This window comes from Orycteropus afer, unplaced genomic scaffold, assembly GCF_000298275.1.
Source record: "Orycteropus afer afer isolate SDZICR_OR568_19922 unplaced genomic scaffold, OryAfe1.0 scaffold00282, whole genome shotgun sequence".
In the NCBI taxonomy this organism is placed as follows: Eukaryota; Metazoa; Chordata; class Mammalia; order Tubulidentata; family Orycteropodidae; genus Orycteropus; species Orycteropus afer.
The window spans coordinates 1025930-1053109 of record NW_006921869.1 but is presented as its reverse complement, the minus strand read 5'-3'; the positions used below and the strand labels follow the sequence as shown (position 1 = coordinate 1053109).

Below are 27180 nucleotides of genomic sequence, written 5' to 3'. Positions count from 1 at the left end.
AAAAAAAAAAAAGAAATTGCAAAGTTCTACTGTTTTGACAGTACCTGAATGGGAGTAAACCGCACATTGTTAACTCAAATCATAGAACCTATGCCTGTCATTCCCAACCATGTAGATCACGTTATTGTTCAAAAACTATAATAAAACAAGTATTCTTAAAACTGAAAAAAAAAAAAGTGGAACATCTCTGATTTCTCTATGGGGAAATGATTGTAAGGTAACAAGAGTAGAATCAAAGTCATTAGACTATTAGTAATCCACATTTCATTGATGATGTGATAGTGGGAAGGAAAGAATGGCAGATTTCTAATTAATTTTACAAGTAGAGTTAACAGGACTGACTCACTGATGGATGTAGGAAAAGAGAAAGAGAAATACTATGGATGACTTAGGTTTTTGGCTCAAGTAACTTAATGATGATGAGTCATTACTTGGGGAAGAGTGGGAGAAAAGTATGTTTTGGAAGAGTGAGTGATAGTAAAAAGCTCAAATTGCAATTGTACACCCACCTATCAGTTTGCACTGGTACATGTGTGAACAGAAACCTCGACCCAGGTGGAGAGATCTCAAAACCCATTCAAAGCCATTGTTATAAATTGTCACAGGGCTATTCAATGAGTCTTTTCCTTCTTTGAGCCCAGAGATCAGTCTCCTCACTTCATAGATCACAGTCCTAAAGCCCTGAGAAGGTTTTAGGAATTGATTGAGCTCTTAAGTACTCTTCAGTAACAGATGTTCTTAGCTAATTCACTCAATTTCTCAAAATCTCAGTTCCCTCATCTGTTAAAATAGGAGTTCTGGTAGCATACTGCCTAAGGCATTTGACTGCTAAAAGCTGCCTTCAAGTTGGATCTGATTCATAACAACCCCTCCTTGGGTTTCTGAGGAGGTATCACTACCAATGTAGATTGCCCAACTTTCCTTCTGAGGAGTGGCTGGTGGGTTTGAACTGGCAGCCTCTGGTTAGCAGTCAAATGCCTTATGCACTACACTTCCAGAGCTCCTTTGCTAAAACTATGAGAGTTCCTGCCCTGTCTCTCCTCACCCTATGGGTTTCTGTAAAGAGCAAAGACTATAAGATGTGCAAAAGTGTTGTTTAAGCTGTAAATTCTATAAAAAAGTGGAGTAGTGTGATAATCTGTTTCTAGACACCCTCAGGAACACTGAAAGGAGGTAGACACAAAACTAGCAAATCTGTTTGTCTATTACATCAAGAGTGATTTACCATACACTTTGGCTAGATTTTCCTCAGGCAATGGCAACAAAGCAGCAAAGAGGACAGGGAGAGACTTAGGCGGGAGGCTGGAAGATAGTACTTCTTCTCTAGAAGGGAACACTAAGCAAGAGTGAACAGAACCCGTTCCTAACCCTTTTTCTAGCCCCAAGAGTTCTAGAGAGGATGCTGAACAGCAAAGTGTGGAGCAGGAGAAGTAGGTTCCTGCTACTCAGGCAGCTGTCCTGTCTGGAAAGGCAGCCCACCTCTAGACAAGCACTGTGGGGAGAAGCTGCTCACTTAGGAACTTTGGTGTCAGACTTCCAGAATTGGATAGGCCAGAGCAAGCGGACAGGGGCATTCTTCCAAATGTGAGAGCAGGACTAAAGAGTAGAGAAAAGTCAAGTTGAAATGGGAAGCTGATGAGGACACCACAGCCCAAGCTGAAGAGGTTGGATTCAATAGGCAGAACAGAAAAGAGCAAGAGGAGGAAAGGTTACCAGAAGCTGGATGGAGAGAGTGCAGTGGGGAAGGAGTTTCCAACAGGAACATTGGCTTGTGGCTGAGGGGTCCAAGCCCATTGTGACCCCACAGGGTGGGGAGGCTGGGGAAAAAAATATCCAAGCTTTTGCTCCTCCTTTCCTCTAATCACCTGCTGGTGCCTCGCTGGTAAAACCCAACCAGTTTTTCCTGTCTATAGGAGTAAATGCAAATATCTTTTATTTCCTCCCCCTTTTTTGCTAAAAGAGTATCGTATTAAACACACTGTTCAATATCTTGCTTTTTTCACTTAATATATCTTAGAGATTGTTTCATAAATTACTTATTTCTTTTTGATTCATTATATTCATGCTCTATGATTTTGGGAGCTCTGGTAGCATAGTGGCTAAGGCACTTGACTGCTAACTAGAAGGCTGGCGGTTCAAACCCACCAGCCACTCTTCGGAAGGAAGATGGGGCAATCTACTTCCGTAGTGATACTGCCTTGGAAACCCAAGGAGGGGTCGCTATGAGTCGGGTCTGACTCAACGGCACATAACAACAACATGATTTATTTATCCAATCCCTTATTCCGATGACAAAAAATGCTGCAGGCAGTAACCATACTCACACATGCACGTGCACCCAAACATGCACACATATATATTCATCATTTCTCATGTGTATCTGTGATCTGTAAATAAACTCAAAATATGGAATTGCTGGATCAAGGGTCATCTGAATATATAATTTTAAGAGTTGTTGCCAAATTAATTTCCCTAAGAGTTATACCAATTTACACTTCAGTCAATAGTATGTGTTATCAAACCTTTTGGATTTTTATCAATCCAATAGGTAATAAGTATAGTTTTGATTCAGATATGTCTTATTTAAAGTGAAATTAAGCATCATTCATAATTTGAAAAAACAGTTTTGTGTCCTATTCTGTAATTTTTTTGTTTATTTCCTTTGACTGTATTTTTGGGTTTAACTTTTTCTATTTCATTTCCAATTTTATACATAGTAGGGAAAGTAGCCCCTTGTCTGACATAAGAATATCAGATACATCCCCCAATTTGTCATTTGTCTTTGTCTATGCTGGTTTTGCATGGCAGAGGTTTTTGGTTTTTTATTTTGTGTGTTTGAATTTATCCATCTTTGTAAAAAAAATTATTTACTTTGTTGTTGTTGAGAATATGCACAGTAAAATATATACCAACTCAACAGTTTCTACATGTACCATTTAGTGACGTTGATTATGTTCTTTGGGTTGTGTAACCATTCTCATCTTTCTTTTCTGAGTTGTTCCTTCCTCATTAACATAAAATATTGCCCCCTAAATTTCCTATCTAATCTTTCTTTCTTTTTTAAAAAACTTTTTATTGTGATTTGGGTGAAAGTTTACAGAGCAAATTAATTTTCTATTCAATAGTTCATATACATTTTGTTTCATGACATCGACTGCAATCCCCACAAAGTAACACTTCCTCTGTGGTTACCTTTTCCCTGTGTCATTCTTTCATATGCATTCCTGCCTTCTGAGATTTCTCCCTGTGCAAATGCTGCCCTTTTGATTTCTCATGGTTAATTGTTCTAAGCAGTATACTTCCTTGGTGTAATTGTTCACTTCATAGGCCTGTCTATTGTTTAGCTGTAGGTTAAGCTATGGGAGTGAGTTCAATTCCAGGCCTGAAGAGTGACTAGGGGCTATAGTCTTGGGGGTTTCACCAGTCTCTGTCAGACCAGTTAGCCTGGTCTTTATTATGATTTTTTTAGTTATGATTTGGGTGAAGATTTACAAAGCAAATTCACTTTCCACACAGCAGTTCACATATACTTTGCCTCATAACATTGACCACAGTTTACCACAATGCAACAGCTCCTCTCCCACTTCCTCCCCATAGTTACCTCTTCCCTGTGTCCATCTCTCCATGGCCTCCTGCCCCCTGAGCTGTCTCCCTGTGCATAAGCAGTCCTTCTATTATGATTTTGAGTTTTGTTCCACATTTTTCTCCCACTATATCTAGGACCTTCAACTTTGATCCCTTTCTGAGTGGTTGGCAGTGGGAGCCAGGCACCATCTAGTTCTTCTGGTCTCAGGGTTGTGTAGGCTGAGGTTCCCATGGTCCACTAACTAGTCCCTTGGACTAATTGTTTCCGTGCATCTTTGATTTTCTTCACTCTTCTTCGCTCTGGACAAGGAGAGACCAGTAGTTGTATCTTAGATGGCCATTAGCAAGCTTTTAAGATCTCAATCACTACTCACCAAAAGAGGATGTAGAACAATGTTTTTCTGTACTATGTTATGCCAACTGAACTTGATGTCCCCCTATGACTATGGTCCTGAACCTGCAGGCCCAGCAACTCACTCCCTCAAAGTGTTTGGTTGGGGCTAAGAAGTTATCATAACTTTGTGCCCTGTTTGCTCTTAGAGAGAAAGAGAGAGAGAGAGAGAGATTTTTACAGCACATAAAAATATGTGTATAGAAATATCATCTGCCAAACCTATATTGTCATGGGTATATTCTTGTTCACCTACCCATATCTGATCATCTTGCCTGTCTACATATTGGTATATTGCCTTTCCCTTCGCCCAAATCAATATATGTCTCTTACCTAGTTAGAAATTTTTCCTCCCCACCGCTCCCATCCTTGATAACCAACAAAGAAAGTTTCCTTCTGTATGTAAACCTTTCCTTGACATTTTACAATAATGGACTAATTATTGTGGTAGACTTATTTCACTCAGCATAATGTCCTCTAAGTTCATCCATGTTATGAGGTGTTTTACAGATTGTTCATTATTCTTTAAAGTTGGATAGTATTCTATTGTGTGTATGTACCATAGTTTTGTTATCCATTTGTCTGTTGATGGGTATTTAGGCTGTTTCTACCTTTTGGCTATTGTGAATAGTGCTGTGATGAACACTGGTATACAACTCTCTGCTTGAGTAGCTGCTTTCGAGTTTTTGAGTCTATACTTAGGAGTACAAGTGCTGGGTCATATTAAAAAAAAAAAAAAAAAACCTCACTGCCGTTTGGTCAATCGCAACTCATAGTGATCCTTCCTTGGGTTTCCAAGGCAGTATCTCTATGGAAGTAGATTGCCTAACCTTCCTTCCGAGGAGTGGCTGCTGGATTTAAAGCACCAGCCTTCTGGTTAGCAGTCAAATGCCTTAGGCTCTACACCATCAGTGCTCCCTGCTGGATCATATGGTAGTTCTATACTCAGTTTTTTAGGAAACACCACACTGTTTTCCATAATGGCTGCACCATTTTGCATTCCTACCAGCTATGGATAAGTGGTATCTCATTGTGGATTTGATTTGTGTCTTTCTGATGGCTAACTTTTTATGTGTTTGGTGGCTATTTGACTCTCCTCTTTGGTGAAATGTCTGTTCAAGTCCTTTGTCTATTTTATCATTGGGTTATTTGTCTTTTTGTTGTTAAGTTATAAAAGTTATGTGTGTGTGTGTGTGTGTGTGTATTGCTTATTACATTCTTGTCAGATATATGGTTTCCAAAGGTATTCTTCCAGTTGGTAGCTGTCTTCTTACTTTTTTGGTAAAGTCTTTTAATGAGCAATTTTTTTTTAAATTTTTATGAAGTCTCATTTATTTATTTTGTCTTTTGCTGTTTGTGCTTTTGTCATGGTATTAGATAATATTGTTGAAAGCTACACCTGACATCATTGCCCCTGATTATTTTTCTAAGAATTTTATGGTTTCAGTTTGCACATTTATGTCCTTAATCCATTTTGAATTTGTTTTTGTGTATGGTGTGAGGCATGGATCCTGTTTCATTTTTCTATATGTGGAAATCCAATTTTCCCAGCACCATTCATTGAAGATACTCCTTTTTTCCCATTGAATGGACTTAGCACCCTTGTCAAAAATCAGCTAACCATAGACGTGTGGATTTATTTCTGGATTCTCATTCTATTCCATTGGTCTACGTGTCTATTGCTATACTAATACTACACTGTTTTGATTCCTGTAGCTGTATACTGTGTTTTAAAATCAGGAAGTGTGAGTCCTCCTATTTTGTTCTTCTCTTGCAACATTGCTTTATCTATTTGAGCCCTTTCCCCAATCTATATAAAGTTGAGGATTAGTATTTTCTATTTCTGTAAAGAAGACTGGTGGAATTTTGATTGGCATTGTGTTGAATCTATAGATCACTTTGAATAGTACCGACATCTTAACAATATAAAACCTACCAAGCCATGAATATGAAACATCTTTTCACTTATTTAAATTGTCTTTAATCTCTTTCAGCAATGTTTTATAATTTTCATTGCATAAGTCCTTCATATCTGTGGCTAAATTTATTCCTAGGTATTTTATTCGGTTAGATGCTGTTGTGAATGGAATTGTTTCCTTAATTTCTCTTTCATATCTCATTTCTAGTATATAGAAACCCATTGATTTTTATTTGATGACCTTGTGCCCTACAACTTTACTAAATTCCTCTATTAGCTGTAGTTTTCTTACAGACTCTTTGGGATTTTCTGTATGTAGGATCATATCATCCATAAATAGAGATAATTTTATTTCTTATTTTCCATTCTTGAGACCTTTTTTTCTTTCTCTTATCTTTTTTCTCTGACAAGGACTTCTAATATAATATTGAATAGAAGTGGTGAGAGTGGGCCCATTTGTGTTGTTCCTGATTTCAAGGGGATAGCTCTGTCTTTTTCCATTAAATACAATGTTGGCTGTTACCTTTTCATAGATGCCCTGAATTCTATTGGGGAATTTCCCTTCTATTGAAACCTTAGGGTTTTCATCAAAAATGAAGTTGGATTTTATTTTGGTTATATTTAGGGCTAGGGCTAGGGCTATGACCAGAACTAGGGCTGGAGTAGGGCTAGTGTTAAGGTTAGGACTAGGGCTGGGACTAGGATTAACTTTAGGGATGTGGATGGTGTAAAATGCCAAACCCTATGCAAGATATTGTTGTTGTTGTTATGTGCCATCGAGTTGGACACGATTCATAGCAAAGCCTCCTTGGGTTTCCGAGGCAGTATCACTACGGAAGTAGATTGCCCCATCTTCCTTCCGAGGAGTGGCTGGTGGGTTTGAACCACCAGCCTTCTGGTTAGCAGTCAAGTGCCTTAGGCACTATGCTACCAAAATCATGGCTGCACTTTATATTTAAATGGTGCTTATCACCATCTTGGAAGGAAGACTGGGCAATCAACTTCCGTATCGATACTGCCTCAGAAACCAAAGGAGGGGTTGCTGTGAGTCAGATCCGACTGGACTGCAATGAGTTTGGTTTTGGTTTTTATCACCATCTACATACAACAACCCTCATAACCCTCCCAAGAATTCAGAATAGTGTCTGCTATATAATAGGTGTCCAATAAATATTTGTTTGACTCTCTACTATTTGCCTAGTGCTACTATTTACTAGGGAGCTCTGGTGATGTAGTGCCTAAGGCATTTGACTGCTAACTGGAAGGCTGGCAAAGGTGCAAACCCACCAGCCACTCCTCGGAAGGAAAGTTGGGCAATCTACTTCCATAGTGATACCACCTCGGAAACCCAAGGAGGGGTTGCTATGAGTCAGATCCGACTCAACGGCAGTGAGTTACTATTTATTAAGCTCTAAGTACTAAGCTGCTTTTCACTTTGGGGAGGCTCTATTTTAAGGCTGGGGCCTGAGGTAGGCAGGCCCAGGGCTTGGAGGCTGCTTTTTGCTTGGGGATGGCTCTATTTTAAGGTTGTTGCCAAGGTTAGCAGGTGCAGAGAGGTTAAGAACAGCTAAAGGAGATGACCTTGTCTGTCAGTTTGTCATCCTTTGGTGGCTATGCCACCAAAAGGCATAGCCTTTTTGCAATTTGTTGCAAAATGCCAGCAAGGTTACCACCAATGGTGGGCAGGTTTCAGCGGAGCTTCCAGGCTAAGAAGACTTGGAAGAAGGAAGAGGCCATCCACTTCTCAAACAATTGGGCAGTGAAAACCTTATGAATAGCAGTGAAATACTTTCTGATATATTACTGGAAAACTTTATTAAGAGCCCTGAAACATTGTCCAATATAGTGCTGAAAGATAAGCCCATCAGATCAGAAGGCATTCAAAATATGACTGGGGAAGAGCGGGCTCCTCAGAGTAGAAATGACCTTAATGACTTGGGCAGAGTAAAGCTTTTGGGATCTCCATTGGCTGATGTGGCACAACTCAAAATGACTAGAAACAGATGCAAATATCTGTTTATAACTGGAACATGGAATGTATGTAGTATGAATCTGGGAAAATTGGAAGTTGTCAAAAAATGAAATGGAATGCATAAAGATCAATATCCTAGGCATTAGTGAGCTGAAATGGACTGGTGTGGCCACTTTGAATCAGACAACCATGTGATCTACTATGCCAGGAATGACAAATTAAAGAGGAATGGTGTGGCATTCATTATCACAAAGACTTTTTCAAGATCTGTCCTGAAGTACAGTGCTGTCAGTGATAGGATAATATCCATATGCCTACAAGGAAGACCAGTAAATACTACTATTATTCAAATTTACATACCAACCACCAAAGCCAAAGATGAGGAAATTGAAGATTTTTACCAACTTCTGCAGTCTGAAATTGACTGAACATGCAATCAAGATGTGTTGATTATCACTGGTGACTGGAATGCAAAAGGTGGAAACAAAGAAGAGTTACCAGTAGTTGGAAAATATGACCTTAGTGATAGAAATAACACTGGAGATCACATGATAGAATTTTGCAAGACCAAAAGAAATGCCTTTTCTCAACAACATAAGCAATGACTATACATGTGGACTTCACCAGATAGAATACACAGGAATCAGATCAACTACATCTGTGGCAAGAAGTGGTGGAGAAATTCAGTATCATCAGCCAAAACAAGGCCAGGAGCTGATTATGGAACAGACCATCAACTGCTCATATGCAAGTCCAACTTGAAGTTGAAGACAATTAAAACAAGTCCATGAAAGTGAAAATATGACCTTAATAATATCCCTCCTGAATTTAGAGACCATTTAAAGAACAGATTTGATGCATTTAATACCAGTGACCAAAAACCAGAGAAATTGTGGGATGACATCAAGAACATCATCCATGAAGAAAGCAAGAAGTCATTGAAGACAAGAAAGGAAGGAAAGGCCAAAATGGATGACAGAAGAGACTCTGAAACTTGCCCTTGAGCGGAGAGTAGCTAAAGCAAATGGAAGAAATGACAAGAGAAAAGAGCTGAACAGAAGATTTCAAAGAGCAGCTGGAGCAGACAGAGCCAATTACTATAATGAAATGTGCAAAGTCTTGGAGTTAGAAAACCAAAGGGAAGAACATGCTTAGCATCTCTCAAGCTGAAAGAATTGAGGAAAAACATTAAGCAATGGAAAATTAAATTGCAATACTGAAAGATTCTATGGGAAAAATTTTGAATGATGACAGGAAGCATCAAAAGAAGATGGAAGGAATACACAGAGTCACTGCACCAAAAAGAATTGGTTGATGTTCATCCATTTCAGGAGATGGCATATGATCAAGAACCAATGGTATTGAAGTAAGAAGTTGAAGCTTCACTGAAGGAATTGGCAAAGAACAATGGTCCAGGAATTGACAGAATACCCACTGAGATATTTCAACAAACGGATGCCCCGCTGGAAGCACTCACTCGGTTATGCCAAGAGATTTAGAAAACAGCTACCGAGTCAACTGACTGGAAGAGATCCATATTTGTACCCATTCCAAAGACAGTTGATTCCACAAAATGTGGAAATTATCAAACAATTATCATTGATATCACATGCAAGTAAAATCTTAGTGAAAAGAATTCAAAAATGGTTGCAGCAGTATATTGACAGAGAACTTCTAGAACTGCAAGCTGGATTCAGAAGAGGACATGGAATGAGGGATATCATTGCTGATGTCAGATGGATCTTACCTGAAAGCAAAGAATACCAGAAAGGTGTTTACTTATGTTTTATTGACTATCCAAAAGCATTTGATTGTGTGGATCATAACAAATTATGGATAACATTGAGAAGAATGGGAATTCCAGAACACTAGATTGTACTCATGAGAAACCTGTACCTAGATCAGGAGGCTGTCATTCGAACAGATCAAGGGGAGACTGCATGGTTCAAAATCAAGAAGGTAGTGTGTCAAGGTTGTATCCTTTTACCGTTCTTATTCAATCTATATGCTGAGCAAATAATCTGAGAAGCTGGATTATATGAAGAAGAATGTGGCATCAGGACTGGATGAAGATTAATTAACAATCTGCAATACTCAGATGACACAACTTTGCTTGTTGAAAATGAGGATGACTTGAAGCACTTACTGATGAAGATTGAAGAACACAGTCTGCAGTATGGATTACACCTCAATATAAAGAAAACTAAAATTCTCACAACTGATCCAATAAATGGCTTCATGGTGGATGGAGAAAAGATTGAAGTTGTCGAGGATTTCATATTACTTGGTTCTACAATCAACACCAAAGGAAGCAGCAGTTAAGACATCAGATGACACATTGCATTGGATAAATCTGCTGCAAAAGATTTCTTTCAGGTGAAGAAGAGCAAAGATGTCTCCTTGAAGACTAAGGTGTGCCTAACCCAAGCCATGGTATTTTCAATCACCTCTTATGCATGTGAGAACTGGACAATGAATAAGGAAGACCGAAGAAGATTTGCTTTGGGGTTGTGGTGTTGAAGAATGCTAAGAGTATCACAGTCTACTAAAAGGACTAACAAATCTGTCCTGGGGGAAATGCAGCCAGAATGTTCCTTGGAGCAACAGTGGTCAGAATTTGTCTCACCTACTTTGGTCATGTCCTCAGAAGGAACCATTCCCTGGAGAAGGATATCATGCTTGGTAAAATGGAGGGTCCACGAAGAAGGGGAAGGCCCTCAACAAGATGGATTGACACAGTGGCTGCAACTATGGGCTCAGGTATAGCAAGGATCATGAAGCTGGCAAAGGATTAGGCAGTGTTTCATTCTGCTGTGCAGAGGGTCGCTCTGAGTCAGAGACTACTTGATGGCACCTAACAACAACAACAACAAGTACACTCTATTAAGCAAAATACTTTAAATCCACAAATTCACAGAACTTAGGTTCTAGTGGAAAGAAGTACAATCATCAAAATAAAGAACTGGATGGTGTGTGATAGTGAGCAATACTCTGGAGAAAAGAAAGCAGGGAAAGGGAGAGAGTGTAGAAAGGTAGAAGGATGCAGTTCCAAACGTGGTGATCAGAGCAGATCTTGCTAAGAAAGTGTCATCGGAATAAAGGCTCAAAGGAGAAGGGAGAGTGAGTTGTGTGGCTGTCTGAAGGAGAGCACACCAAACAGAGAAAACAGCAGAAGCAAGGGCCTTGAGGTTGGCCAATAAGCAAAAAGGCCAACAAGGCAGGAACATGCTGGACAAAGGTAAGAATGGCCAGAGGCGAACAAGAGCGGTCAGGGGTATGAGGAGATCATAACCATCTTCAAAGGGTATTATAGGCACTTGGGCTTTTATTCTGCAAAAGAGGAAAAACAACTAGTGAGTTTCCAGGAAAGGAGTGATGTGACCTGGCTCAGGTTTAACAGAATCCCTCTGAATGTTGAGTAGAGATTAGACTAAAGTGAGAACAGGGAAGGAAACAGATGACCCCTTAGGAGGTAACAGCAGGCATCCTGGAAAGACAAGGTGGAGACCTAGAGTCTGTTGGTAAGAGTGGAGGGCAGGACAAGTCATAGGATTCTGGCTCTGCCCTGCAGGTAGAACAGACAGGCTTGCTGACAGCTTGGACAGGATGTGAGTGCAAGAGAAAGAGGAGGGAAGGATGACTCTGATATTTTGCTTGAATAAATGAATGGATAAACGAATAGTTTCTTATTCCCACCTTGTACCTGAGGACACCGAGGACCAGAGCAGTCAGGGCATCTATCTTTAGCCAGCAGCACTGCACATTGGTGGGGAAGCCAGCTGAGGGCCTGCTTGTAGCCAGATTCCTCAGGGGGCCTTCCTCCATCCTGGTCAGGGGTGATTAAGGTAGGCCAGAGCCTGTCTGCTGAGTGCTAGCCCTGTGCTCTCCTTGCAGGGCCAAGGCCCAGGAGCTGGTGCGCAGCCCCACCTCCTGGGCAGCCTCACCCTACAACTGCCCTCTGATGCTGCGGAAGCTCATCCGTAAGGAGGACATCCGAGCAGGCTGCAAATGCATCGTGAAGGCACCCCTGGTGTCTGACGTGGAGCTGGAGCGCTTTTTGTCAGCACCCCGTGACCCCAGCCAGGTGCTTGTGTTCGGGATCATCTCAGTCCAAAACCCAGCCAGAACAGCCCAGCTTCAGTGGCTCCTGGACACCCTCTACAGTCACCAGCAGCAAGGCCGTGCTTCACCCTGCATCCAGGTTGGTGAAGGCCACCGGGGAGGCTGTAGTGGGACTCAGGCTGGGGAGAGAGCCCGGGGAAAGGTCTCGTGGGCCCAGGAGTGGTTTGGCATCTTGGGGAGAAGATACCCATTTAGCCATCTTTCAGCCCCTTTTCTCCTCAGCCTTTGCTCACACTCTTGCTCCTGTCAGAACAATCTGTCCCTCCTCTCTATCTCCATCTCCCTCTCCCTCTCCCACTTCCATCCCAGGATGAGTCACCACATCAAGGTGGATGCCTTTTCTGATGCTAAGACACAGGGCACTCACTGCCCTTTTCCTCTGGAGCACATACCACAGTTGTGATGACTTATTTCTGTGACTATTTACAGCACAGACTGTGTTCCCTACCACCTTCCAGGCACAGTCTGATTGCAGACAGTCCCGAGTACCCACTATGAGCTGGACCAAGTAAGCCCTGGGCCCCATGGCTAACTAATACACACTGTGCCTGCAGGAGCTACCAGCAAGGTGGGGACAAGGTCTAAAAGCCCTGATGAGGTCCATGCACGGAGGGTAGATGCAGGCACTGCAGAAGCTGGGAAAGGTGTACTTGCTACTTCTCAGAGGGCTGGTGAGTCCCCCAGGAGGATGAGGTTTGGCAATTGGCTGAGTGTTTCTGGCAGAGGCAGGGGCCCTTTCTTCTTCTATGCAAAAGAGCTTCTTGAGCTTTAGCTCCTTATGGTGAAGTCTCAAGGGAGTCAAGGGGCCCAAGGGCTTCACAGCATACACGTAGCCCTAACCTGCCATTGTACCCCAGCACAGTCATCCCTAAGTCTCCAGTCTTCATCCTCAAAGTCTGGAGTCATTGACAATGTTACCACAAATCAACAGTGGCCATGTCCCCAGACTAAGCCAGAGGACGCATGTGGACATATAAGCTTTGTGTCCATGTGGTGACATCTTTAAGTCCTCCTTGCCCTGGGAGACTCCAATATGTTAACCTTATTTCCCCTTCTGCTGCAAGGTCTTCTCCACAGAGGACCGAGTGCTGAATTTTCATATATCTTAGTGAGTGATGTCTGGGTGGACATTGCTCCAGCTCCTCCTCCTGTGAGCACAGCCTCCCTGAGCCCTACTGCTCCCTCAGCTTGTACCCCAGCCATTGCCAGGAACTGAGGACTTGGGACCACTCACTCTTTTATTCTAAGTCAGAATAAGCCAGTCACAAGCCCTTTCACTAGTCTCATACATCAAAGCCACATTTGTTTTCTGAAGTCAACTTCTGATTTCATTAAATTCCATGAATATTTGTTTCATGCATGCTCTATGTCCATCAGTGTACGAAACAGATCTAATCCTCCCCACATGGGACTTAGAGTTGACTTTAGTTTACCCTGGGGCTCTTAGCTATTTATTCATAATTGTCCCTAAGCAACAGAAATTTCTGGGTGCTCCAGCCCCACTATGAACAGCTTGAATGGGAATGGAGCAGATGAAGGTCTGGGCAATGGAAGTGAGGGGTGCAAAGGCTGGAGGTGGTGGCTGGTCTCACCATGACTCGTGGCCTATCTATCACAAGGGCAGAAATGCTCCCTGACATTCTCTTACCTTGAAAATCTGAGCACTGGGAGCCATCTGGGCATACCATTTTTAATTGAAAGGTCAGTGTGACTCAGCAAGGTGGCTGGAGGCACCTGGAAATAAAAGGCAGATTAAAACTGAAAAACATCACTTTGGCTGCATTAATGGATCTGTAGTGTCCAGAATGGAGGAGGTGAAAGAGACCAACTTTAGTCTAAATTGAGGTACAGTCTAAATGGGTACAGTTCCAGCCTTGTACTAGATTCAAAGACCTGCAGGTATCTAGAGTGGTAGCTAGCTTGGGGTCGCAGGAGGAAGAATCCCCGGTCCTGTGAGAAACAGATGTCTCAGCCTGGAAATGGGTATACCAGAAGCATGTGTTTCAGCTTTAAATCCCCCAAAGGTTTATCCCAGGGCAGAGGGAGCTGTTGTGTGTTCTGTGTACCCCAAAAGATGGTGGGGAGTTGTTGACCTTCCCCAGTGGAGAGCCCTCAGTGCACCCATTGCCTCTGGGGACAGTCAGCTCACCATGGAACAGTGCATACGGGAGTGGAATAGCCTTGGCAGGAGTTGGGAGGTAGTGTTGAACAGGGCTCCAGGACTCAGACAGGCACAGGCCTGGACAGCAATCCCAGAATCCAAGTGAGTCTTCTTGACTCAGGAATCCACTCAATGGCAAATAACAACACCAACAACTTCTTGGCATGGAGTGAGCAACCCTGGACATTTCTGTCTTGGCAGTGCCAGCGTGACCCCTATCGCCTGCTGCGGTACGACCCAGACAGCCCTCTGCAGAACAACCCGCCCCTGATGGTGAAGAAGTATGCAGTGATACAGGGCATGGTTCTGGTAAGCAGGAGCCCAGTCACAGATGTGGGAGGAATGAGAAATATAGGGACAATGTGGGAGGGTGGGCTTTGGGATCTGCTTCCCACCCATGCAGATGTTAGAGAGAGGAGGGACTTATTTGGGGTCACCCAGCACAGGGAGATGGGGCTGGAGCACAGCCTCCCCTCCCCATCCCTCAGCCCTACTCAATGTGTTCCCCATCCCAGGACAATGAAGGGACCAAACAAACAAAAAACCCTACTGCCATTGAGTCAATTCCAGTGCTTAATTCAGATAATCAATTTCTTTTCATTATATTTATAAATAACCTTTATACTAAAAACAGGAGGCCCTAGGTGGTACAAACAGTTAAGCACTCAACTACTAACTGAAGGTTGGCTGTTCGAACCCACCCAGAGGCTCCTTGGAAGACAGGCTTGGCAATTTGCTTCAGAAAAGTCACAGCCTTGAAAATTCTATGGAGCAGTTCTACTCTGTACACGTGGGATCGCCATGAGTCAGAATTAACTCAACACAACTGGTTTGGTTTGGTTACATTAAAAACTGTATTGCTAAAAAAAAAAAAAAAACATGTCCACTAGTGAAAATTTGGAAAATATAATTTAGAAAATAATCATTAATACAGGTGGATAGATGGGTGGACAGATGGGTGGACAGGCTGAACTAGTAGATATGTCAATGAAGCGGGGAGTGTACCCAAGAACATGTATAGGGTTGGCAGACAATGGTCCTATAAGTTTATGTGTATGATCTGAATTCCCAGGTGCATAGTAGAGTTGACAAGGGGCAAGGTTGTAGTCACTGGTTGATCACAGCCAGCTACCTAGAGGGACCGAGTAGTGGAACCTTCGGGCATGGGACCATAGTCGCAGGGGACATCAAGCTCAATTGGCATAACATGCTACACAAAACATTGTTCTACCTCCTACTTTGGTGTGTAGCAACTGGGATCTTAAAAGCTTGCAACCTGCCATCTAGATGCAACAATGGGTCTCTCCTCATCCAGAGCAAAGAAGAATGAAGAAAACCAAAAATTCATGGAAACAATCAGTCCTAGCAACTGGTACACCATCTGATCTGCAGCCTATATGGCTATGAGACCAGAAGAACTAGATGATGCCTGGCTAACAGTGTCAACCACTTGCAAGTGGATCTATGTAGGAGATCTTGGATTGAGAGGGAGAACAATGTGGAACAAAACTCAAAATCATTTGGAGGAAAAAAAAGAGGGGGACCAGGTTTGCTGGTCTGATAGATCCTGGTGGAACCACTGAGACTATGGCCCCGAGCTGCCATTCAGGTCTGGAATTGAACCCACACCTATGGCTTCCAGCCAAACATTTACGTGAGGTAGATACACTCCTTGGAGAGAACAATCATGTGAGAAAGAAGAGCTGCTTATGCACCAGGAGACAGCTCAGGGGGCAGGAATGAATGAAGGGATGGACACAGAGAAGAGGTAATTATCGGGAGGAAGTGGGAGGGGAGCTGTTGCATTGTGGTAAATTGTGGTCAATGTCATGAAACAAAGTGTATGTGAACTGCTGTATGAAAAGTGAATTTGCTCTGTAAATTTTCACTCAAATCACAATTAAAAAAATAATAATAATCATTATATTACAGAGAGTATAGGCACAGGGCCACTGCACACATACTGGTGTCTGGCCTTGCAGTTATTTTCTTCATGTATAGTTTGGGATCCTGCTTTGTTAAGTAAAATGATATCATGAACATTTCTTCAGGTCTTTAAATCATTTGTAACACCTGAGTTTTAATGACTGCATTAATATCTCTATTCCCTTTGTTGGACATTTAGGTTATTTCCAGGTTTTTTGTTTTTTTTTTCTATAACAAATAGTGCCATGATGAGTATCCTTGTCCATAAATAAATCTTTGGACAGGTCTCTGACTTTTGGAGACTGACATGTAGGAAGATGGGGTTACAGAGAGGAGCAGGATGAGATGCCTGCCCTATCCTGGGGAGAGCTGGGTGTGCACAGAGATATGTGGGGTGAGAAGCAGAGTGTGCTAGACAGCTATAGGCAGCAGGGTGGGGTCTCTGAACAGGGAGACATCCTTCAGGTCCCAGTGAGCTAGGAGGGTGGGTGAAGTGCCCATCAGGGGGCTAAGGTTGGGAGGGTGAGGCTGTGCTTTGACTTGGAAGCCTGGCCAGGGGCTGGGCTCAGCCACACCCCACTGGACCACTCAGGTGGGCAGCACCCCTTCCTGGACCACCAAAGACCTAAATTCTGGTCCAAGCTCTGCAAGGCCTGCTGCAGCCCTGTCCTCTAAGCTTCAAACTTACCTACCTTATTACTTCATGCTGATGTGCTGAGGGCATCTCCCTCTGTTTCCTTCCTGTCTGTCAACAGATGTTTGCTGGAGGGAAGCTCCTTTTTGGGGGTTGTGTTTTGAATGGATATGGCTTCAGCAAGCAGAACCTGCTGAAACAGATCTTCCGGGCTCGACATGATTGCGAGATGGGCTACTTCCTGCCAGATAACTATAAATTTAGGTAAAAGGGGAAATATGTGGGGATGAGGGATGAGTATAGAGAGGGATGGAGAGAAGACTTAGTTTGTGGGAGGGGAAAAGGGAAGGTCAGAGGAGCCAAAGAGGAGTGAGGTGGGGGGAGCCAGAGATGGCACAGAACAGTCTTGGTTGCAGTACACACGGTAAAAGCTAGAGGCAAGAGGATTTTGTGGGTGGGCAAACAAGGCCGTGTTGGTTTGTCTGGGACAAAAACTTGGGGAAAGAGGGACACAGGATTGTTTGCATAGTGCTTGTTTCTATTGTAGAATTAATACTTTGTTCAAGGGCCCTCGTTAGCCCCTGACTTCTGCCCCACCCCTTCCCACCCTGGTTCAGTGTGCAATTCAGTTCTGTATCTACTATGTGCACCAGCAGGACCAGATAGGTTATGCTCACACTCAAGGAGTGATTGTAGCCCTAGTACGAGGAGGTCAGGTACTGACTGTAGTCTGCCTCTGATGTCAGGCTTTTCAAACAAGTGCTGCCAACGTATTGAGCACCTCCTGGCCCAGCTTGGCTGAGGTGGTCACAAGTAGGTCTCTTGGCTCAAGAAGCATACAGTCTTGTCCAGGCAAGGAGCCTAGAATTTATAAAATTTATAAAATTTATATCAGGAGCCCATGATCAGATTCTAATATGCCTGGCACCAGGCAGTGTGGCACAGTGAAAATGAGGGGTCATAAGACATAGAATCCTCCTCCATTCTACTAGCTGTGTGACCTTGGTCTCATCAGTCTGCCTCCCTAATCCTCAGTTTCCTCATCCTTAAAATGAGGCTGATCAAGTCTATCTCTCAGGGTCATTGTGAGCATCTTATGATATTGTGTTTGTTGAAATGCTTTGTAAACAGTAAATCAGCAAACAAATGTGTAAAAAGCACTATTTGCATGAAAACATGTGCTTGTCTATGGTTACACCCCCTCCGCACTGAGTCCAGGCAGCCCCCTACTCCCACACAAGCCCCTTGGTCTTCTGGGCATCCAGATGCCAGTGAGCTGAGTGTGGGCCTTGTCCAAATGTCTACCTGACTTAATGAGGTTAGGGGGTGCTCACCTCTTAGGAACCATGGAGGTCAAACCAAATGACCCCAAAATTGTGAAGCACCTCATAGAACCTACAATGTCAGGAAGGGCAGATGCTAAAGGTACAAAGACAAAAAAAAAAAAAAAAAAACCACTGAGATACAAGGGCCTAAGTCTCAAAGAGGGAAGAGTTTGGAGACACTTGAGTTTATCAACAGTCTAGGAGAAAGTAAGATGAGGAACTGAGACTGCTCAGGTTTAAGTAAGAGAAGCACCAAAGACAGAAGGAGGTTATCAGCACAGATGGAGAGAAAAGATGGAAAGGACCCATCAGGAAGGTCAAAACTACAGATGAGCTGAAGCAGCTGGAAAATGCAAAGACAACAGGCAACAGCTCTTTCAGCAACATTCAGAGAGAGGACAGGAAGAAGCAAAGTTTGCTGCTTGGAGATGTGATAGATGGGGAATTGGGTGTGCTGAGAGAAGTTACAACAACACAGAAAGGTACAGCTCTTACTTAACTTCCACTGTCCTCAAGAACAAGGTAATAAGTAAAATAGAAAAGGGCGACAATGACTATGATAGGCAAGGGGGTAATAAAAACGAGCCTGGATATCTTGAATAGCTATAACTTGGGCAAGCCACTTACCCTCTGTGGGCCTCAGCCTCTTTATGTGTAAAGTGAGAACAAGAAGAGTTTTCACTGTGTTGAGCTGTAAGGATTACTTGAGTCAATTCATATAAAGTGCTGGCACCTCACTAACATTCATTGAGAGTTTACTAATTATGGTTGTTAGTGCTATTATTATTATTACTAAAATAAATTCTAGTCTCCTAATTTCTTACATCCAAGTGTTCTGAGAGAACTTAGCCAGGGCAATAAGGCAAGAAAGGGAAATCAAAGGTATCCAGATGGTAAGGAAAAAGTCAAACTATCCCTATCTGCTGATGATATGATCCTACACCTAGAAAACCCAAGAGACTCAGCAAAAGTCTCTACTGGAGACTAATTGCAAGATTTAGCACCGTGGCAGGATACAAGATCAACATACAAAACTCAGTTGGTTTCCTTTACATCAGCAAAGAGATGGCTGAAAAGGAAATAAGGAAATAAATACGATTTACAATAGCTACCAAAAAAAAAAAAAAAAAAAAACAACTTGGGAATAAATCTTACCAGGGACACAAAAAACCTCTACAAAAAACTATCAAAAACTACTTCAAGAAACCATAAGAGATCTACATAAATGGAAGAAAGTCCCATGCTCATGGATAGGAAGATTGAACATTGTGAAAATGTGAATTCTACCCAAAGCAATCTATACATTCCATGCAATCCCAATCCTGATCCAATCAACATTCTTTAGGGATATGGAGAAACCAAACACTAACTTTATATGGAAAAGAAAGAGACCTCGGATAAGCAAAGCACTATTGAAGAAGAAGAACAAAGTAAGAGGTCTCACATGGCCAGATCTCAAAACCTAGTATACAGCCACAGTAGTCAAAACTGCCTGGTATTGGTTTAATGACAGATACATAGACCAATGGAACACAATTGAGAACTCAGAAATAGATCCATGGACCTATAGTCAGTTGATCTTTGACTAAGGCCCAAAATCCATTAAATGGGGAAGAGAATATTTATTTAATAAATGGTGTGGGCAAAACTGGAAGTCCATTTGCAGAAAAAGGAAATAATATTGGTAGCTCACACTATACACAAAAACAAACTCCAGATGGATGAAAGACTTAAATGTGAAACCTAAAACAATACAGTTCCTCAAGGAAAATCTAGGGGCAAATTTAGGAGCTGTAATATAGACTATGGCATAAACAGAGTATGAAGCATAACTCAAAATGCACAAACAGCAGAAGAGAAACAAGATGATTGGGACCTTCTAAAAATTAAATTTTTATGTGCTTCCAAAGGCTTCTCCAAAAGAGTCAAAAGAGAACATACAAATTAGGAAAAAATATTTGATAATGACATATCTGACAAGGGACTTATCTCTAGAATTTATAGAAAACTCCAACACCTCAATAACAAAACCACAAACAATCCAATTAAAAAATGGGCAGAAGACATGAATAGACACTAGACCAAGTAGGATATTCAGGCTGCCCACAAACATATGAAGAAATGCTCACGATCATTAGCTATTAGAGAGATGCAAATCAAAACAACAATGAGATACCATCTTGCTCCAACACTAGTAGCAAAGTTCAACAAGAGAGAAAATTACAAATGCTGGCGAGGCTGTGGAGAGATTGGGACTCTCATACACTGCTAGTGGGACTGTAAAATGGTACAACCATTGTGGAAAGCAGTATGGTGATTCCTTCAAAAGTTGGAATTAGAAATACCATTTGACCCAGCCATTCCATTACTAGGTATATACCCTAAAGAAGTGAGAGCCATGACAAGAACAGATATATGCACACCCATGTTCATCGCAGCACTATTTACAATAGGCAAAAGATGGAAACAACCTAGATGTCCATCAACTGAGGAATGGATAACCAAACTATGGTACATACACACAATGAAATACTATGCAATATTAAAGAATAATGTAGAATCTGCAAAACACCACATAACATGGATGAACTTGGAGGATATTATGCTGAGTGAATTAAGTCAATCACAGAAGGACAAATATTGTATTAGTCCATTATTGTAAAAGTTAAGGAAACTTTTATCTATAGAAGGAAATTTTCTTTGTTGGTTACCAGGAGTGGGAGGGGAAGGGAGGGAACACTGTTAGATAGATAGAGATAAGTATTGATTTGGGTGAATAGAAGGGCAATGTAACAAATGTGAGTGACCAATATGGCAGCATTGAGGATGAGACAGACATAGAGAGGTACATGGGATGTACATACAACAAAGATGAACCCTTTTGCACATATAGTACTGCATTGTCAATGAAGGCAAACATAGGTATATGGGTGGATAGATGGGTGGACAGGCTGAAGGATTAGGTATGTCTATGAAATGCAGAGTGTATCAAAGTACATATATAGGGTTGTCAGACAATGGTCCTATAAGTTTATGTGAATGATCAAAATTCCTAGGTGTGTAGTAGAGCTGACAAGGGCAAGGTTGTGGTCACTGCTTGGTCACAGCCAGATACTCAGAGGGACCGAGTAGTTGAACCTGCAGGCTTGGCACCATAGTCATAGGGGACATCAAGCTCAAGTTGCATAACATACTATACAAAACATTGTTCCACCTCCTACTTTGGCGAGTAGCGACTGGGATCTTAAAAGCTAGCAAGCTGCCATCTAGATGCAACGATGGGTCTCTCCTCGTCCAGAGCAAAGAAGAATGAAGAAAACCAAAATTCATGGAAAAAATTAGTCCTAGCGACTGGTACACCATCCAATCTGCAGCCTATATGACTATGAGACCAGAACTAGATTGTGCCCATCTACCACTGTCATCCACTTGGAAGGGGATATATGTAGGAGATCCTTGATAGAGAGGGAGAACAATGTGGAACAAAACTCAAAATCATTTGGAAAAAAAAAAAGGTGGGGGGGACATGGTTTGCTGGTCCAATAGAGCCTCGTGGAACCACTGAGACTATGGCCCCTAGCTGTCCTTCAGATCTGGCATTGAACCCTTACCTTTGGTTTCCAGACAAACAAAATACAGGCATATGAGTTCAACAGTTACCTCAAGTAGATACACTCCTTGGAGAGAACCATCATGGGAGAAAGAATGGCTGCTTATGTTCAGGGAGACAGCTTAGGGGGCAGGAATCCATGGAGGGAGAGACACTGGGAAGAGGTAACTGTGGGGAGGAAGTGGGAGGGGAGCTGTTGCATTGTGGTAAACTGTGGTCAATGTCATGTGACAAAGTGTATGTGAACTGCTGTATGGAAAGTGAATTTGCTCTGTAAATCTTCACCGAAATCACAAAAACAAAACAAACAAACAAACAAACAAAACCATACTCTCCAACAGGCACTCAAGAAGTTGAAAAAAGTTTTACATGCAGTCTTCCAACACTCTGGCAACGTTGATTGTTTTGTGAAACAGAGGGGCATTATGTTGCTCCCATATCCACTCAAAACTCAAGAGGTTGTTTTCTCATTGTTAAGCTACCTGGGGCTCCTTGTGGGTGAAAAGTTTTATCCAGTCTGCAATGAAGCCCTGGGCCCCATCACTCTCAATCACTGTCATCTGTCTAGGCCCTTTCTGGTCCTGTTTGAATGGGCTGCTCTGGGCTCTCCCTCTTCCAATACCAGTCCTTCTTGCAGCAAGCCCACTGCTGAGGCTCCATCTTTTTTGGCTAGCCTCCTTAAGGGACAGAGCTTGATTTATTCCCCCTCAGTTCATTGTGGGCCCAAGGGGCTTTACCCAGTTGGGTTGACTCATCGTGGGCTTCCTAATACAGCAGCCAGCAGGGAAGCCCGTTGCTTCATCTCTCTTTGCTTCTGTTTCTCCTGCTCGGTCTTGGTTATTATAAACCTTAAAAGCAATCTCCACGAGTTGAGAAGTGTTCATGCCCAGTCCCCTTCTACTTTCTGGAGTTTACGCCATGTATCAGGGGTGCTCTGGCTCATAAAAGTGAAGTTGATAATGCAAGTGTTCTCGGTCATCTGGGTCAGTGTCAGCGTGTTAGTAATAGGCCTAATACCCCCTTTCCAGGGAAGCAGAGGAATTCTCCTTGGGGCCTTGCTGTACCTCCTGGACTTTGTGAACATTAATCTGCTTTGGGGCCTATATGGTCAGTAACTGCAACCCCCCAAAATGGGTCTCAGACCCCATCTCATTTAGCCACACTTATAAGAAGCTATAAGTCATTTTCCTTCTCCCTCCCTGTCATGTATTAACCACCTACCCCATCAGGTATTAACTCATCCTTAGAATAGCTTCAGGCAATTAAGCTTCCTAACCAGCAGCATTTTATCAAAGCAAACACAGGTGGTCCCTTAAAGCACTGCCCTGGACCCCCTCCCAAGTGGCCAGGCACCACTGAGTCTGAAACTGGTCCTTCCTTCCAATCTCAGTCATGTAGACCCTGTCCCCAATTCCTCAGACTCAGGTATAAATATTCCCCCAAAAGATCAGTGAGTTTATTGGACATCTTGGATTCATCCCAGCTGGCTACCACTGGAGACTGAATTGTTAGGAACATTTGTAAGCCTACTTTTCTCTCATCTTTTGCCTTGTAAATCCTTTCTCACCTGATCCCCATTTCTCTTATTCTAATTAAAATGCTCATGTCATTAGATATTCCTCCAGGTAAATTCTTTGGTTTGTCCAAACCTATTCATGGAGGAGCTTCACACTTCCTAGGAAATTCCCATGACAGCTACAGAGCCTAGCCAGGAGAAACTAGAGAGCTTACCCATAGGGTAACAATGAACATGAGTAGAGTAACTGGTGAAATTTCAGACTGGCTAGATGTAAGTATGTATGGAGCCATTGCCAGGCTATTAGCTGTCTGGGAATTTGTGTGTGTGCTTGGGGATGCCCTGAAAATGCCACAGGGACTATTAGAGGTATTGCAGAGTGCTGGACTAGAGAAAGTGAAAAGAGAATACTAAGAGCTTGTTGCAGCAGTAGCATGGACTCTGCTATATGCAGTCCATGCTGCCTCAGAAGTCGAGCAGACAGTGGAGAGTGAATATCAGAAATTAAGGGATAAGCTGCAGACAGTTAAGGAAGAGCTAAGGTTGGAAAGGGACATAAGAACGGCTCAATCTGATGCAAAAGAAGCTATTTACCAAGCTACAAGCATCTGACCAAATTATAGAAATATTAGTGTGTCATGTAGCAAAATTGACCGAGTGTGGCCTACTGGACCAACAAATTTAAGCAGTTATAGCTACGGCTGATTGGGACCCTAAGAAATGGCACCCTCTTGACTCCTCTGACTCGCAGGAGGAAAGTGAGGCCTGGAATGACAGCATTAGCACAACTGAACACCTACAAGCCCAGCAATTAATTGCCACTAAAGTAATGAACAATCAGCTCCACATCCCAGGTAGTGTCTGACCACCCATCCTGAGGAACAGGAACACATCACAATAAAAGACTGCATCACCAGGGAACTCCTTGATATAGTTGTCCAGCACAGACAGAAAGGAGAATCTGTACCTGCCTGGGTATTAAGGCTGTCGGATACAGGGGCCGATGGTGTGATCGTGTTAGGATGGTTATTATCTAAAATAGCCTTGGTTACTTCCCATTTTGTCTTAAGGCAAAGGCTATATATGTTTCAGAATGAAGCAGGAAATGCTCCGCTCATGAACTGGATTATTTTAGCCTGCTGAGCAGCGTGGCCCACGGAGGGAGATATCCCCTGCACCTCTCCTTGATGGAATACTCTTGAAGAGCTGCAGGGACTCATCTGGGAATTAGGAGCAAAGCATGCTATATATACATCTGAATTTCTGGGTCCTTATAATGAAATATTTATGGATGGCATGTGCAATGCCCTCTGGTAGTCTGCCCCCAGCCAGTATTACGGTCTTTTTTTGTCCTTCCTCCAATTGGCGGTTGGGTACCCCATCTCAGAAACCACAAAAGCTGCAGTTTGCATGGGGGAAAGTGCTAGGCTAAGGCGAAAGAATGTTAAGAGCTACTGAAAAGCCCCTAGGGTAGAGAAAGAGCCAAGGAATTCCACTGGACAGAAAGGGCTTCTGCCAGTAACTCAAAAACAGCTTTAGGTCAACCTTCCCTAACATAGCCTGATTGTTAAATACTATTAGTGAACACCAAGGAGCTCTGGTAGCACTTGACTGCTAACCAGAAGGCTGGTGGTTCAAACCCACCAGTCACTCTCGGAAGGAAGATGGGGCAATCTACTTCCATAGTGATACTGCCTCGGAGACCCAAGGTGGGGTTGCTATGAGTTAGATCCGACAGGACAGCACACAACAACAACAACATTAGTGAACACCTTAGTACTTACCATTTTGTATTAGACCTAGCTAACGTGTTTTTTGGGAGCTCTGGTGGTATAGTGCCTAGGCATTTGACTGCTAACCAGAGGTTAGTGGTTAAAACTCCATAGCCACTTCTAGGAAGGAAGATGGGGCAATCTACTTCTGTAGTGATACTGCCTTGGAGACCCCAGGTGGGGTCGCTATGAGTCGGGTCCGACTGGACGGCACACAACAACAACATTAGTGAACACCTTAGTACTTACCATTTTGTATTAGACCTAGCTAACGTGTGTTTTGGGAGCTCTGGTGGGGTAGTGCCTAGGCATTTGACTGCTAACCAGAAGGTTAGAGGTTAAAACCCCCCAGCCACTCCTAGGAAGGAAGACTGGGCAATCTAATACCTCAGAGATAGCACCTCGGAAACCCAAGGAGGGGTCACTCTGAGTCGGGATTAACTCAATAGCAGTGAGTTTGAATGCATTTTTCAGTGTTCCTATAGCTCCTGAGTGCCAGAATCAATTCATTTTCCAGTGGAAAGGAGAATCCTGGACATTTCAAACCCTAACCCAAGGTTATTGTCACTCCCTTACAATATGCCATGGCCTGGTTGCTCAAGACCTTCAAAAACCTCCACAAGGAATTTTCACATTTCATTATATTGATGATGTTATGTTAACCTGTAATGACCTTTCTCTCCTAGAGGATGCTGCTCCAGAACTGATAGCCCATCTGGAAAGCCGAGGATGGGAGGGCCATAAACACTACCAAGCTTCAAGGCCCTGGGTTATCTGTCAAATTCTTGGGTGTTATCTAGTCGGGTAAGACTAAAACCATGCCTGCAGCTGTTACTGATAAAACAGATGCTTATCCATTGCCTACTATAGTTAAGGAATTGCAAACATTCCTAGGAATGTTGAGGTGTTAGAGACCCTTTGTCCCTAACCTAGCCAAAATCCTACACCCCCTTTATAAGCTAGCAAAAAAGGGAGTTATTTGTGATTGCAGGACAGAACAACAAGCCTTTCAGGCAACTAAAGTAGCAGTCCAGCAGGTAAAAAACCCTTAGGTGATATTGAACATGGAATCCCTTGTGAACTGGATGTTGCTAGTTACCCCAAGGTATTTGGCTGGGGACTGTAGCAAAGGCAACAGGGAAAGCAGGTCCCATTAGGATTTTGGTCCCAATTATGGAAAGGAGGGGGACAGAGATATAAGCCATTGGAACAATTATGTGTGATCTATTTAAGTCTCTAGCATTTTGAAGATATCACAAAAGAAGCTCCTGTAATGGTAAAGACCCATTACCCTATTGCAGGATGTGTGAAGAATTTAGCAAGCCAAAGTTGGGGGGTGGCCCAAGTAGGAACATTCACGAGATGGCACGCCTACCTCCAGCAGCAGAGCACCCTGTAGACCAGCCCCCTGAGTGCTTCATCAGATCCTGAGACCTACATAAGTGAAACTATGACCCAAACAGCAGAATATACTCCCCTGCTAAATGGCCATATCAAAGAAGTAAATGAGCCCATACCTAATAACACCTGGTACACAGATGGCTCAGCTCGGGGCAACCCAGCCATTTGCACTGCAATAGCCATCCAGGCTAGCACTGAAACAATTTAAATAGATCAAGGGGAGGGCCATAACAGCCAGTGGGCAGAATTAAGAGTGGCCTGGAAGGTATTTATGCATGAAAAAGACCCTATTATCTTATGCACTGATACCTGCGCAGGGGCAGTATTTAAAGGCCTCACTCTGTTACAGGTGAGGAGAGACAATGCAAGGACGCCCAGAGTAGCAGGCCAGAAGAGCAGGAGAAAGGGGATAAAAGCCTTGAACCCGGACAGAAGAGCAGTCAGCCCCAGGGTTACAGGTGAGGAGAGACAACACAGGGATGCCCAAAGAAGCAGGCCAGAAAAGCAGGAGAAAGAGGATTAAAAGCCAGGAAGCCAGACAGAGGAACAGTCATCCCACAGGGACCCAGGTGGGTGTGATACGAGAGGTCTCCAACAGCAGGACAAACTTGTCTGTCGGTTGTCCTACTCTGGTGACAATGTAGACGTGAGTTTTGAGGCTGAGCCTCTGGTGTTTAAAACCCAGCGAGATGAACCTGGTGCGCAGGTAACAGCCCAGCTTATAGACTGAGACAGACTAGGAAGAAGGAAGAGGCCATCCACTTCTCAAATAATTGGCCAGGGAAAACCTTATGAATAGCAAAGAAACACTGTTTGGTACATTACAGTGCACCTTTAGGAATAGTCC

General features: G+C 43.0%; 1 protein-coding gene across 1 annotated transcript in view; it reads left to right on the top strand.

The window, feature by feature from the left end:
* CUNH3orf20 (chromosome unknown C3orf20 homolog) overlaps window positions 1-27180 on the top strand; it is a 184924-nt gene that overhangs the window by 134198 nt on the left and 23546 nt on the right. Inside the window, exons 11-13 of the mRNA XM_007950598.2 lie at window positions 11761-12067; window positions 14351-14458; window positions 16831-16973. Coding sequence (XP_007948789.2) covers window positions 11761-12067; window positions 14351-14458; window positions 16831-16973 — 558 coding nt within the window. The remainder of the gene's footprint in view (window positions 1-11760; window positions 12068-14350; window positions 14459-16830; window positions 16974-27180) is intronic.